This window comes from Protomyctophum bolini (assembly GCF_963924005.1).
Source record: "Protomyctophum bolini genome assembly, chromosome: 19".
Lineage (NCBI taxonomy): Eukaryota > Metazoa > Chordata > Actinopteri > Myctophiformes > Myctophidae > Protomyctophum > Protomyctophum bolini.
Window position 1 is genome coordinate 33,159,068 of NC_137880.1, and position 15,990 is coordinate 33,175,057.

A 15,990-nucleotide genomic window follows, 5' to 3' on the forward strand; every position below is an offset into this window, starting at 1 on the left:
CGTATAAAATAGTACAACGTTGTTACATGTCGTATAAAATAGTACAGCGTTGTTACATGTCCTATAAAATAGTACAACACTGTTACATGTCCTATAAAATAGTACAACGCTGTTACATGTCGTATAAAATAGTACAACGTTGTTACATGTCGTATAAAATAGTACAACGCTGTTACATGTCGTATAAAATAGTACAGCGCTGTTACATGTCGTATAAAATAGTACAGCGCTGTTACATGTCGTATAAAATAGTACAGCGCTGTTACATGTCGTATAAAATAGTACAGCGCTGTTACATGTCGTATAAAATAGTACAGCGCTGTTACATGTCGTATAAAATAGTACAACGTTGTTACATGTCGTATAAAATAGTACAACGTTGTTACATGTCGTATAAAATAGCTGATGGATATTTTCGCCAAAGACGTCAAGTGGGGGGGGAAAGATCAGCGCGACACGCTGCAAGCTTTTACATCTGCTTATATATATATATATATATATATATATATATATAAATATATATAGACTTAAACTTCAAAAATAAATAAACTTTCCAAGGAAGGGACTGCACACTCAGGGAACAAAGACGGACAACTTACTGCATCATCAACTTATTTATTAGCACAGTGCTAATAAGTAAATAAGTTGATGATGCAGTAAATTGTCCTTCATGGGACTGGAAGGATTATTTCTCTTTTTGAAGTCTATGCCTGCTAACTAGACTTGCACCTCCCACAGGGCTTTTGGATGTGCAGGATGTCCCTTTTTTGTCTCATATTATGTATATATATATATATATATATATATATATATATATATATATATATATATATATATATATATTTATTCTGTGCAAAATCTGGAAAGTGTTTGAATAATTTAGATTAAGCTTTTTAGTTTTTAGATTTTTAACACAAATCCTCTCCTCTGGGGTTCCACCACTGGCACAAATCATTTTGAGATGGGGGGTGGTCTGACAAAAGCTAAATGTTATAGTGGCTCATTACTAAATCGCCGCTATACCTCGCGGTTACAATATTAACACTTCAGAATGACTTCGGTAGCCACGTTAGCTTTAGCTTCAGGTGTATTCTGGGGTGAATTCTGGGGTCTTTGGTATAGTAAAACCTCCGTCTGGAGGCCGCTGGCAGAAGGGACTACAGACTGAATCAATGCTGGCAGTATAGATGCGTTGAGAAAAGGGAGCATTCAGGGTTTTTCGGCGAGAGGCATTGACTGACTGAAATGATACACATTCATTGTGTAACCTCAGCCTCTGATAAAGCCAGGATCATGGCAGGTGGAGTCTGCAGAGATGTGCCCTCATTTCTACACCAGCCGTTGCGCTTGCTCGCGCGCTCGCGCGCGTGCGCGCGTGTGTGTGTGTGTGTGTGTGTGTGTGTGCGTTTGTGCTTTTGTCCTTGCAGACATTTATGTGTGCATGTGTGTGTGTGTGTGTGTGTGTGAGCACGTGCACATACACGCTCTCGTCTAGGCACTTGCTTGTTTGTTTGTGTGAGCCTCTGTGTGTGTGTGCACGTGTTATCCGTGTCTGCCATGAGGCTTGGCCGTGTGTGTGTGTGTGTGTGTGTGTGTGTGTGTGTGTGTGTGTGTGTGTGTGTGTGTGCGTGCCGGTAGGTTTGAAGGGTTAATTAGCGGGCTGTCTTAAACGGTGTGCGCTGACACAAACACAAGACAGCCTGTCCTTGCCAAAATCACCTCTCCACACACACGCCACCGTGCACAGAAACACACAAATATTCCAACGTGTGCAAAAGACACAACAAACTCATATTATGCATGCACCGGGTACAGCCATGCGTGCCAAAGACACACGCGCACGCCCCGCACGCACGCACACTCGCACGCTCACACATACACGCCCGTGTCTGTGAAGCCAAATCAGTTTTCCTGTTGCTACAGCAACAGCATACTTTTATGTCAACTGCAACCTAGTTACTATGGAGATATGTATACAACCTAGTTACTATGGAGATATGTATACAAGACTAACTCTGCTGCTGTAGTCAAGGGCCATGGAGATGACAGCATAGCATGGGGGCACAACATGCACACACACGCACAGTCGCACACACACACACACACACACACACACGCACGCACACACGCACACACGCACACACACACGGAAAAAAACATAGGCCTACACATGAATATACGTGTGCACTCACACTCACACTCGCGCACACACACGCACGCTCTTCGTCCTCTTCACCCTTCATTTTTATTTATGTTTTCCATACCGTAAAAGTCTCCCCATAACGTGTATTACATATTACATTAGAGGCTGTGCTGAACACAATATAATCTCCAATGAAGCTGCTCAAAGTCCCAGAGCCAGCATTGATCCAGCCCCCCCCCCCCCTCCCCCCCTCCCTTTCCCATGCACTATACAACATCCCTGTGTGATGAGATCAAATCTTCTCCCTGGCAGCGAACGTCATTAAGCCCTCCAATATTAATTTACTACTAATTGAGTAGGGGAATCATTCCCCTATTTACCATGCCGTGTTTTTTAATGGAGGAGCATTTAGATATTAAGAGGCCTTGTGCCGGAGCACGAGCAGCGAGACTTAAATCAAACGCCATACAGCGCACGTCGTCGCCCCCCCAAAGCCCCCCCAAAGCCCCCCCCCCCCTCGGAGAGTGAGCAGAACCTCGATCTGCGGCACACAGAACTCTGAAGACTGCAGATCATCAACTATTGATACGGCCCAATCTGGTACAGCTGTGTAGACTAAAATAAAGAATATGTTTCACTATCAAGTCAGATATGGAGCCCTGCGAAGCATCGATAAGCGCAAGCTGCGAGCGCTGAGGCGCACACACGCAGGCTTCCAGTGATGTCTGCCAACAAAGCTAGAGGGTCTGGCCCCCCAAATCTCTCTGTGCCACCACGGGGGGGAGGGGGGGGGGGGGTGCCGGGTGTCGGGGGTTGGCACAGCGGGAGTCTTCATGACTGGGAGTGTTCAGGAGGTCGTCTCTGTCGGGGTTGGAAACCTCACACGTCGTCCAAGACACGTCACCTTTTTTTTCGGGATTCAAATTCAAAAGCAGCTAAAAGTAGCAGGTGGTATAACGAGGTGTCGCTTTTTTAGTTTCCAGCTTGTGGATCTGATACTTTTGATGCTTGAATTTCAACTGATCAAAAGTATCTACTTTTGATGCTTGAAGCTCGTGTGATGCTGTAGCTGCAGCCTGATCAAGTAGAGACGTTGATTTACAGGAAAAAAAAAACGCAAAAAGTTTGAATATGGAGATAGGAGGTTTCTGCCCGACAGCAATGATAAAAATATATTTGTACTTGTCATTTCAAGTTTAACAAATTGTTTGAAAATAGTAGATCTACAAGCTCAAATGGCCCAAATGTATACATCAAAGTAACTAGCAACTAAAGTTTTCAAATAAATGTAGTGGAGTAAAAGTACAATATTTGCCACGGAAATGTAGTACAAGTACAAGTAAAAGCACTGGAAATTGTAATTACTCAAGTACTGGAAGTACAAATACCTCACAATTGACCTTTAATTAGGCTACAGTACTTAAGTAAATGTACTTAGTTGCATTGCACCACTGGCAAAAACACACACCATGCCAAAATCTTCCCTGACATCGACATCTCCTCTCAATCAATCAATCAATCTTCATCACAAACATTACAAAAGTAGTATTTCTAAAATGCAGTGAAATGTATGCAGGTCAGCCCCACAGATAGTGAGCAATAAAACAAGACAAACAGGACTAAAAACCTAAAAAATCAAACAAATAAAAAATAGCTGATCTAAAAGCTACTCTCTCTCTCACTCTCTCACACACACACAAGCACAAGCACACACACACACACACACACGCACACGTTCTCCTGTACTCTCGTCCTAGCTCCCTCTCCGGTCCTTACCTGGCTGCGGTCCTTGTCCACCTTCTTGAAGCACTTGTTGAGCGACAGGTTGTGGCGCACCGAGTTCTTCCAGCCCGTGGGCGCGCTGGCGAAGTAGGGGAAGTGCTCCAGGATCCAGCCGTAGATGTCCTTGACGGGCAGCCGCTTGCTGGGCGCGTCCTCGATGGCCATGAAGATCAGGCAGCTGAAGGAGTAGGGCGGCTTGCGGCTGGCGCCCGCCGCCGGGTCGTAGGGCGAGTGGGCGCCGTCGCCCAGCAGCGGGTCAGGGTCCATGCCGGGAGACCCCGACGAGGAGGAGGGCGAGCGCGGCGGCTGGCCGTCCGCGTCCTGGGGAGGGAGGGGAGGGGAGGGGAGGCAGGGTTGATTTCATCGACTAAAAAATGGTCGTCAACTATACCTTTTTTCACTGATGAAAACTAAATGGAAACTACATGAAAACGAAGCTAAATATACTGACAATTTTGTCAACAAATAAAAAACGGCTATCTGTTATCTGTTACTCAAAGGCTATTAGCTTTCAGGAAGAAACCAAACATACACAGGGAAGACATATTTGAATATTCTAACCACACCTGGGGGTCTAACTCCATAGACACAGAAAAAACAGAAAAAGTACAAAAATCACAACACTACATCTTTAAATGCTGTAAAAACAGCCCACATACCTGCAGCGGCGACACGCTGCGCAGGCCCGAGTGTCCGAAGCTGTTGAGCAGGTCGGTGCTCTCGTGGAGCCAGGAGAGGCTGGTGAGCTCCTCGTCCTCGGCCTTGGAGAAGGAGGCGGAGACGGACAGCGAGAGGTCGGCGCCCTCCGCCTCCGCCTCGGCCTCCGCCGCGTCGCCCTGCTGCCGGTACGGCGGGCTCAGCCGGCCCCGCGACGCGCTCGCTCCGCTGCTGGGGCTCTGGGCCTTCTTACTGGGCGGCATGGTGGGTCCCATCCAGCCCCGGGCGGCGGGCTCACACCTACAGAGGAGAGAGAGAGGAGGAGATGGACAATGAGAAACCTTTATGTTTCTATTGTCTATAGGGCTCACTCCTCCTAATGTACAGAGGAGAGAGAGAGGAGGAGATGGGACGATGAGAAACCTTTATGTTTCTATTGTCTATAGGGCTCACTCCTCCTAATGTACAGAGGAGAGGGAGAGGAGGAGATGGGACGATGAACAACCTTTATGTTTCTATTGTCTATAGGGCTCACTCCTCCTAATGTACAGAGGAGAGAGAGAGGAGGAGATGGGACGATGAGAAACCTTTATGTTTCTATTGTCTATAGGGCTCACTCCTCCTAATGTACAGAGGAGAGGGAGAGGAGGAGATGGGGGGATGAAAAACCTTTGTTTCTATTGTCGGTGCATGGTTCTCAAACTGTTTCATGTTTCAAGGACCACGGAAATTATTATTTTGTAATTGGCCGCCAACCTTCGTCTGAAAATAATGTTGTTTCTGGGACCCCCCCCCCCCCAGAAACGAAGATAGGAGTTAAAAACACTTGCTGTGTACATCTTAGATACAAGGCCCTTCAATGATTTTGGTAGTGTTGAACAGTTTCTCTATTGGTGTTTCAGTCATATGGGGGTAGCTATAACTGTTATTTTTTTACCCAATTCCGTATCTGTAAATATTAAAAAAAAGTTGGGTGATGTTGGAAAAGTATATTTCGCTCTCAGGGAATTAAAATCAGCAAAAATGCTTTGATTATACAAGTCTCTTATCTCACTGATTCCCTTGGTTCTCCAGTTTTCAGATCTAAAATAGTTTTCAGATATATAATTCAAAGATTTGCACCCGTTTTTGCGATTTAAAAACAGTTCAATAGCTAAAGTTTAAAAAAAATGGTTAAAGTCAAGTGGAGAGAGAGAGAGAGAGAGAGAGAGAGAGAGAGAGAGAGAGAGAGAGAGAGAGAGAGAGAGAGAGAGCGCGCACACACAGTCAGGTGGCATCTAGCTATAGCATCAAGCATTGATTGGTGTGGTGAATGTGAAAGGGAGGGTCAGGCAGACAGCAGCATTTTGCGACTGCGTTTCACACCAATTACATTGTGTTTGGAACGAGTCGACAACATTATGTTTTTCCTGCTGGTCTTTCTGGGGGCAAATCACTGTTGAAATCTAGATCTGATGTCTTGTATCTGTATTGGTATTGTATTAGAGACAGTACAGTACAGGCAGTACAATCACAGTTTGGATTCTTATTAGCAGGACCAAGCTGACATTGATATACCATTATGCCATTGTCAACTCACAGCTTTACCATTAATGCCTTTAATCTTTTTGATTTTGTGGTTTAAATGCTCTCCATTCATTAAAACTTAGTGTACCTGAATAATAAAGTAAATCTCTCTAACTCTAAACACATACAAACGTTTAGGATTGAATTTCTTAATGGATCTTTTCACTGCAGGGGCCCATTTTCAGCTAGACTTCCCAAATCAATCCGCGCTTTAATTAAAATGCATTAGAACACAAGGATGACTTAACTGGAATCTCAAGAATGTTTCTGGTCTGTGTAAAAAGTTGACTTTCCTGAAACATTAACACTGCTCTGAAAGTATTAAACGGATGGAATCGAATGGTCGTCCTCCGTGAAAATCAAACAATCCTTTGAGAAAGCGGACAGCAGCAGCAATGTCACCGTGAAGACATTGATGATCATAGCAGACCACCGACATGGTCCCCAATTTCACCTTCTGTGATGAAGCTGACCCCACTCCGGCCCGTCAAACCCCCTGCTGTGACCAAGACCACTTATTTTCCTCTTTCAAAAGAACTACCGAATTGTTATTTCAAGTTCAAGATCAAATTGGTGAACTAAAAAAAGTAAGAAATGTCACGGCCAAGAACAAGAACTCGCACCGGGTTTCCGAGCTTGAACTGGTGGTTGGTAATATGAACACTATCGCACACACTTTTGACTTCAGAAGCATTTCTATTCTAATCACAGCCACCATTAGCCCGACATAAGAGCATGCAGCTCCGAGCTCATTAGGAGCGGCCCGAATCAGTGGGCTGTAGCAGATACTGCTAGAATGTTTTAATTGAGGGGAAATGGGGCTGAGTATCGCGGTGCGATCACACGCCACATGAGCAGCGCTTTGATTGTCTTGAAACAGAAAACCGAGGAAAGGAGCCAAGCAGAGGCTACAGCTAAACGTAATCTCTGCTTCTTGCGCGCACGCGCACGCACACGCACACACACACACACACACACGCTCACACACACACACGCATGCACGCTCACACACAAATAGCCTACAAGAAAGTGTGCGCACAAACAAAAAACACACACAAATACAAACTGGCAGAGATTCATCATGGCACACACACACACACACACACACACACACACACACACACACACACTGCAAGCAGTACCATTAGGTCATGCAGATTAATTCTAGATAATGTTCCGTCCGACCCCAGCATGTGCGTGCGTGTGTGTGCTTGTGCACGTCTCAGTGTGCATGCATGTGTGTGTGAGCGTGTGTGTGAGCGTGTGTGTGTGTGTGTGTGTGTGTGTGTGTGTGTGAGCGTATGTGTGTGTGTGTGTGTGAGCGTATGTGTGTGTGTGAGATCACTCTCTATAATCCAAGGTGATCATGGGCCGATCTGTCCCCTGCTCACTACTCCTGATTGACTGACAGCTGTCACCCCGGCCGACCCGACAGCCCCGCCGCACGACTGTCAGAACCGCCACGACGGCTCCGGATGCCGCGTCCGTACCGTAGCCATGGCAACAGAGGCATAACAACCACCTCTTTCCTGTTTCTTTTATTTGTGTTTGGTTTTTTTTCCTTCGTCTCGGACGTCTTGACGTGCTTCCTTCTTTCACCTCCCTCTCACTCCATCTCCCCCCCCGTCCCACTCTCTCTCTCTTTCCCTCCCCCCCCTCCCTCCCCCTTTCTTTTTTCTTTCTTGAAGCCCTCAATAACTCTCTGCTTAGCGCCGTTTGATAGGCTGTGGGGGGAAGCTAGCGAGGAGCTAAATATAGCCGTCTAATGTATATCTAGTGCTGCTGTTGCTCTGCTGTGTGTGTTGTCTGCAAAGCTCCCGCAGATAGTCAGCAACTCAGCACCACCACCAGCACCTCACCACTCCTCCAGTCCTCACCACCACCACCTCACCACTCCTCCACCACCACCTCCTCCACCACCACCTCCTCACCACTCCTCCAGTCCTCTCAATGGAGACACACCACCAACACCACCTCACCACTCCTCCAGTCCTCACCAACACCACCTCACCACTCCTCCAGTCCTCTCAATGGAGACGCACCACCACTACCACCTCACCACTCCTCCAGTCCTCTCAATGGAGACGCACCACCACTACCACCTCACCACTCCTCCAGTCCTCTCAATGGAGACACACCACCAACACCACCTCACCACTCCTCCAGTCCTCACAATGGAGACACACCAGCAACACACCACTCCTCCAGTCCTCTCAATGGAGACGCACCACCACCACCACCTCACCACTCCTCCAGTCCTCACCACCACCACCTCACCACTCCTCTCAATGGAGACACACCACCAACACCACCTCACCACTCCTCCAGTCCTCACCAACACCACCTCACCACTCCTCCAGTCCTCTCAATGGAGACGCACCACCACTACCACCTCACCACTCCTCCAGTCCTCTCAATGGAGACGCACCACCACTACCACCTCACCACTCCTCCAGTCCTCTCAATGGAGACACACCACCAACACCACCTCACCACTCCTCCAGTCCTCACAATGGAGACACACCAGCAACACACCACTCCTCCAGTCCTCTCAATGGAGACGCACCACCTCACCACTCCTCCAGTCCTCACCACCACCACCTCACCACTCCTCTCAATGGAGACACACCACCAACACCACCTCACCACTCCTCCAGTCCTCTCAATGGAGACACACCACCAACACCACCTCACCACTCCTCCAGTCCTCACCACCACCACCTCACCACTCCTCCAGTCCTCTCAATGGAGACGAGGGCTTTTCATCCTCCTCCTCTCCTCTCTCTCTCTCACGCAGCTTTCTTCTCTTTAGTCTTACTGACAGCGACCCCCCTACCCCCCCCCCCCCCCTATACATACGCACCACGCACGCTCATTTAACAAGCCCGGCTTGTCCAGAGGTACTCCTCCTCCTCCTCCTCCTCCTCCTCCTCCTCGCACCCGTGAAATGTTGACGCTGAGAGTAATTGATTTAAATTGGCCGCGGCGACGATCGCAACGATCGCGCTGCTCCAGAAACGAAACGAAACGGGAGGAGAGCTTGTAATCAAAGGGAACGCAGGAGGAGGAGGAGGAGGGGCTGAGGAGGAGCTGTTTGACAAGCTTGTCGAAATGAGCGTGTGCGTGTGTGTGTGTGTGTGTGTGCGCGAGTGCGCATGTGTCTTTTCATGTATGTGAGTTCAGGCTGTCTATGTTTGTGCAAGTTTGACAGCCATGTCAAACACTCAAGCTTGGAGCAGGGTGTGTGTGTGTGTGTGTGTGTGTGTGTGTGTGTGTGTGTGTGTGTGCGCGCTCGCATGTGTGTGCATATACGTGTGCATCAATGTGCTTAGTGTGTCTGCAATGCATCTCTTTAGTTGTGTGTGTGTGAGTGTGTGTGTGTGTGTGTGTGTGTGTGTGTGGCACTGTGCACGTTTATATAGTTTGTGTGTGTGTTTCTCTAGGGAAGGCTGGACAAGGGCAACAATGTGACTTTGTACCTAGAGGGAGTCCAGCGGTGGGCAGAGATAACCTCCCTCTCTCTCTCTCTCTCTCTCCCTAGTCCCGAACCTCTCTCTCTCTCTCTCTCTCTCTCTCCATCTCTCCCTCCATCTCTCCCTCCATCTCTCTCTCCATCTCTCCCTCTCTCTCTCTCTCCATCTCTCCATCTCTCCCTCTCTCTCTCTCCATTGTTATGTTGCCATGGCGGCAAGGGGACCATGAAACATTACGGCTGACAGTAAAGTCATCTCATTTTACTGTTGCTATGACAACAAACTCCTCACTGTAGGCTGAGGCCAGCGTGAGCTGCAGCCCTTGCCTCGTGCCTGAAGTGTGCGCGCGTTACACGTGTGTGCATGATGCATGTGTGTGTGTGTGTGTGTCTTTGTGTGTGTGTGCGTGTGTGTCTTTGTGTGTGTGCGTGTGTGTGTGTGTGTGTGTCTTTGTGTGTGTGTGTGTGTGTGCGCGCGCGTGTGTGTGCGCGTGTGTGTGTGTGTGCGTGCGTGTGTGTGTCTTTGTGTGTGTGTGTGTGCGTGCGTGTCACTGCATCTCCCATGGGTTCTCATAAAGCTTAACACACTCGCTCGGCTCCAAACAAACTATTTTTTTTTAATACAACTTTTCACAGAGGACCCTCAGGACCCGCGGCTAAAGGACAAGGGCAAATATCACTCAAGTTCAGACTCAATGATGCCTGCTGCACGTGTGTGTGTGTGTGTGTGTGTGTGTGTGTGTGTGTGTGTGTGTGTGTGTGTGTGTGTGTGTGTGCGCGCGTGCACGTGTGCGTACGTGCGACATGGCAACACTGCCTGAAGGAAGCAAACACACACACACACACACACACGGAGCCCCAGTACCTTGGTGGGTAAAAAGGTGGATAGCCAGGATGAGGAGCCGGGAATCGAACCTGGAACCTTCTGGATTCCAAGGCGGCCCCGCTCGGCTCTACCTCCTGACACGCCATGTGGGTGTGGTTAATTCTCATTGAATGCCAGATTAATTTCTCGCTGCGTTCTGCCGCGGCCTTTTCAGAGACCAAAACCCAGAGCTAGTCATACGGAGCGCCATCTAACCTAATCAATAAAAAACCTAAAAACTCATCTAACCTTGGCAGTCTGGGCCATTGGCAAAAAAGTGAAAGAGTTGTGCCAGTGAATGTGGTCCACAGAACTCAATTTTGAGCGTCGCAGTCCCACCGCCTTTCATGACGACGCTAGAACCATTTTCCTTATAGACTTTTCAAAAAGTATTTATTTAAAGACGATTACGCCGCGGACAAAGCCAAACTCGAGTGGTGACACATCATGACAACAAACACAATGTTTTTCGCTGATCAAATAATTTGTAAGAAGAAAAAACAGAACAAAAAGTGTTGTATCCTGCCATGTTTTTCTTCTTCTTACAAATGATTTGATCGGCCCCAAAACATTGTGTTTACTGTCATTGGTCGTCACAACTGGCTTTGTCCGCGGTGTAAACGTCTTTATATAAATAATTGATGAGGAAAATGAACTGGGAATTCACTTCTGGTCCTCGGGAAGGGGGGGGGGTATAGACTGCGAAGCTCACAGAGTTTCTTCATGTTATAGCTGCCATTTTTTTAGCATTAACGGAAGATGTGGACCTGGCTGTTTCAGCTCATGGTGAGCTCATACTTTTGTGCTGCTTGCTGTTTTTATAAATTGTGCATATAGAGGTCTCTGGATCGGGCACGTCTGGGCTATGAGAAATAATGATTTGGCGGAACATTCAGCCCATTCATCCTATAGTGGCAGTTGTGCAGATCAAGCATCTCTCTACTGTATGTGTATACAGTACACTGCAGTGGACATGAGACACCGCTCTCTCTACTGTATGTACAGTACACTGCAGTGGACATGAGACACCGCTCTGACATTATTACCATAGCAGCACTTTACACTGGTCTAAAGTAACTCAGTGCATCTACTCAAGTCAAGTCAAGTACTCTACTTCAGTAGGATTTTGAGGTATGTTTAGACTAACCAGATCAGCCTGCAAGGTCGTCAAGTAGGCTATAACAGTATAGACGTCTACCATACAGTGTGTACCAAAGTACCACATTTTGTACCCGAGTAAAAGTATCAATACTGCAATATAGGAATACTATAGTCTGCTACGAGTAAAAGTCCGGAATTAAAAATGTACTTGAGTGAAAGTGCAAAAGTATTGGTATCAAAATGTAATTAAAGTAACCAAAAGTAGATAGGAGGCCAATTACATATAATCTTGGGGGTCCTTTACATGAAAATGTTTGAGAACCACTGACATTAAAAAACATAGGGTTTTTTCAGAAAACTGCCAGGATTTATAGGAGGCATTTGTAGAATCGTCCTCATGTCTAAATGGGTTAAGTAAATGTACTTAGTTATTTGAATAGCATGGTATTAGCACGGTGGCATACCAAGACACGCCTGTTCTAAGGTCTGTGGGGCACACATACGTAGTTGTCAATCCTGAGCTATACGGAGCTATACAACCTCTGCTTACATTTCTCCAAACCATTACACCACAAAGAAACAATTAAAAGAATTCCAGAGACTGCTCAGCGTAGCTGTAGCGCTGCAGATCTAAGAGCTGGCAGGTGAGCGAGTATGAAGTAGGGCTTATACGTGGCTTATACGTGGTTCACTTTTATTCCATCGTCTTTCCCTGCGTAATATTATGCCAAACCCGCTATTTGTTTTGCGTTTAATTCGCCGTTTTTTTTTAATAACTTAATAGAAATAGCGCCTTTGTCGCGGACCTGGTGACGAGGCCGACGCTTTATGATGACGTAACCGGAAATCAACCAACCGCCACAGCTTGCAAGGGCTTCTGGGAAACTGAGTCTAATGCAAAGTGAACGGCACTTTAGTGTGTGGTTTGAAATGGTCAGGTGTGGCGTTTAGATTAGAGCGAAAGTAACCCGACCCGACCCCGTCGTTGTTGCTGCCCAACGTCCATTCGGTTCAACGGCCCTCGGCCATAGAAATGTTAATGCTAATGTCTGTATGGCTGACGACGGCACGGCCAGCGGGAATCTGCTTAAAAGCACGGATAAATTGCACATTATTTCGGACAAAACTCGCCCTCTGGCGGCAGGCTGTGGACAAGGGCACCTGGGCAAGCTGGACAGGTTTCGTGCAATCGTGATTTGTGTGCGTGGTCATTTCAGAGCATTTGAAAACTCACACAAATGTAGTGCTCAAGTTTCAAGACCCTTGTATTGTGGCCAAAGATTTTAGTTTTTTGTCTTTTTCTTTTATTACTTTGTACTGACAAATAATTGAACATGTTTGTGCTATCTCTATCTCCATTATCACATCAAAGCAAAACCAGTTTTAAGTTTTCAAAAATATATCAGTGAAACTTAGACACTGTATCTGTACTTTTCTTTCAGTTTAAAGTTATTTAGTGAGTGCACTAAATAACTGTGCACACACAGTATACACGGGGGTCACTGGAACAAAATCTTTTGAGATGGGAAGCGAAATACAAATAAATATGCTTTTGGGTGGTCCTTGACATGAAAAGGTTAGGAGGCGAGCACCACTGATAAAGCAGCAATGTATGTTTTCTTTTTCTGATAAGCGAACAGTTTGCAGGTCTCAGCGAGGCAATTGACCCCAGTCACTCTCACCAGCTGACTACAACGCACATTTCTCCCCCTGACCCTGACCTGTTTCCACTCCAGATACCTGCAGCCATACGCCACTACAAGGCAACAATAAATAGTTTGCCATGAACGCGTGACAGGACATCGCCTGCAAACACAGAGCGTTTACATTCCTGTCGCACGCACGCCCTAGCCCACAGCGCATGAGCTCTGCCTCCTGCTATGTCACCAGTCGACTAACAATATAGTGGGAGTTCAAAGCAAGACATTAAAAATAAAAAAAAACACACACCAAGAAGTGTTTTGTTCTTCACACCGTCAAGACACACTGTCAAAAAATAAGAAAGAAGGAGGACACTTTTTCTCGCCGTCTTGAATGTCGCACCTGTCAGGAAAGAGACGACTTCTTCACGGAACATCAGCGTTCTATTGAAGAGTGCATGACGTTCCTTATACTACTGCATGCTATATTAGCTATAATGCGAATCGTTAATGTGAATCCACTGCCCTATCAGCAGTACTCTGATTTACTCTCTCCAGAGAGAACACTCATGAATTCTGCAGCACTTTTAACCCATTCTGACCGGGCACCCATTTTGGTGTTAGCATCATGTTATGCTTTAGCTATTGAAAAATAGCAGATCTACAAGCTCATATCGCGCCACCGAGTGGCGCGATACGAGCTTGTAGGTCTGCTATTTTTGAAAAATCGAAGAACGACTGACATTTTTCTAGAATCTGATCTCAGGTCAGAATGGATTAATCAGACCAGTGTGTGTCCAGTGGAAACCTCGTTATGAATCTGATCTCAGGTCAGAATGGGTTAAGGTTGGGGGAAAAAAGACAATAAAGACGAGGGCGAAAAGCATGGAGAAGGCTGGAAAGGACGCCGCGTAGACCAAAACGAATTAAACGCCGACAGTAGCGAGCCCTGCAGGCTAATCCGCATCACAGGAGAAAAGGCCTTCATTTTGGAGAGTGCCAGACAGTGGCCTCGATGGATGCAAACTCTGACGTCTGCCTCTCGCCTCGAATCACAGTTCTCCACCAAAAACACAATAGACAAAAGTATCTCATTCTGTCCACACTCCAAACGGACTTTGAATTACAAAATAATTATGTCCATAGTCCATACAAAGCCTACATCAACCATTATATCAAATAAAAGAGAACATTATTCCCTTCTCTCTCTCTCTCTTCCCTTTGGCAGTAGAGAGTGACTGAGCTGTTAAAAAATAAGAATCACAGAACCGGGTTCGAACTGGGAACCTTGTGGTTTCCATCCGGTCACTCTACCCCTGAGCCTCTGCCCCGGCTACTTGAGTAAAAGTACACAAGCATTTGCCTCAAAATGTACTGTAAAGTACCAACAGTAAAAGTAATCATTATGCAGAATGTCCCATATTTCAAGTTTTCAAATGTATACAAATCTTTAGAATATAGCTGATCTACAAGATGATATGTATTTGGCTGCTGCCGCCCATCTGAAAATGGTTTGTGCCAGGGGAGAGAAGATGTGTGTTAAAAAAGACTATTAAAAATCTAAAACTTTCAAATAGCACCAGTATAAATGGATAATGTGGTTCAAATGTTTGTGCTGCTGCTGCTGTAAGAGGGACCCCCTGGAACCCCCTCCAAGCACCCCGCTGTGAGAACCACTACATTACACACAACAACAATGGGCATGTGCAAAATTGGTTGTTTATCCCAAACTTCAAACAACAAACAACAATCTTTTGTAGATATTTTTACTTCTTCACCAAGATCTCTGCTTTAAAAAAAATTAAAAAGCAAGTGGATGGTGCAAAAGCCCAAATGTAGAGAGGAACGTTTGATTTGGTAAATATCTGTATCCGTGTGGACAGAGCCTCTACATGTGTCTGTGTCTCACACTGTGTGCGTGTGCGCATGCGTGTGTGTGTGCGCGACACTCTCTCGAGCGGGAATGAACCAGAGCATTTTGATCTAACATGCATGTACAGTACTAGCCCACAGGCTATAATTGACAGCGTAATAATTTCAACATTCAACCTCACCTAATTACTGGTCTCTAAATCAAGCACTGTGTTCATGTAATAATCATCGTTCCCTGCTGCCCGACTGGTTCTATCTGTCACACACACACACGTATGTAAATGTAATATTAGTTGATCACTCAGGCATTCATATCGGTTGTTGCCTGAGGTGACCCGACAGTAGAAATATACAGCCTGGCATGGCCAGAGTAATATCTCACTGCGTAGATATGAGTCTAAATATAATATAATAATAATAATAATAATAATAATAATAATAATAATATAGAGAAATATACAGGCTCATATCTCATTGCGTAGGTATTTGGAAGATTTATTTCCAAGGTGGCGGTTTACAAACAGATTCCAACGTCGCAGCAAAAAGGTCATAATACTAATAATAATAATGGATTGAGTTTTTATTTCATAGCGCTTTTCTATGCACTACGTGCTTACTCAAAGCACTTTACAATGGTCCATGCATTCATTCATACATTGGGAGGTGAAGCGGCGAACAGTCGACGCCAGCGTCCTCACTTCCCACATTCACACACACCAATGATGGCGACCACTGGAGGCAAGGTGGGGTTCAAAGTAAAAAAGTCAAAGTCATACGATTTATCACACACGTTACCGCAATGAAATTTGTTCTCCGCATTGACCCATCTCTTGGAGCGGTGAGCTGCAGCCGTGCCGCGCTCGGGAATCATTTGATTAGTAGATTTGACCCC

General features: G+C 46.1%; 1 protein-coding gene across 1 annotated transcript in view; it reads right to left on the reverse strand.

The window, feature by feature from the left end:
* The window catches only part of ches1 (checkpoint suppressor 1), a 101,531-nt gene that overhangs the window by 47,875 nt on the left and 37,666 nt on the right, over window positions 1-15,990 (reverse strand). Inside the window, exons 2-3 of the mRNA XM_080791491.1 lie at window positions 4,585-4,882; window positions 3,920-4,246 (exon numbers count right to left, since the gene is read on the reverse strand). Of these exons, the coding sequence (XP_080647617.1) occupies window positions 3,920-4,246; window positions 4,585-4,857 (600 nt within the window). The 5' untranslated portion in view covers window positions 4,858-4,882. The remainder of the gene's footprint in view (window positions 1-3,919; window positions 4,247-4,584; window positions 4,883-15,990) is intronic.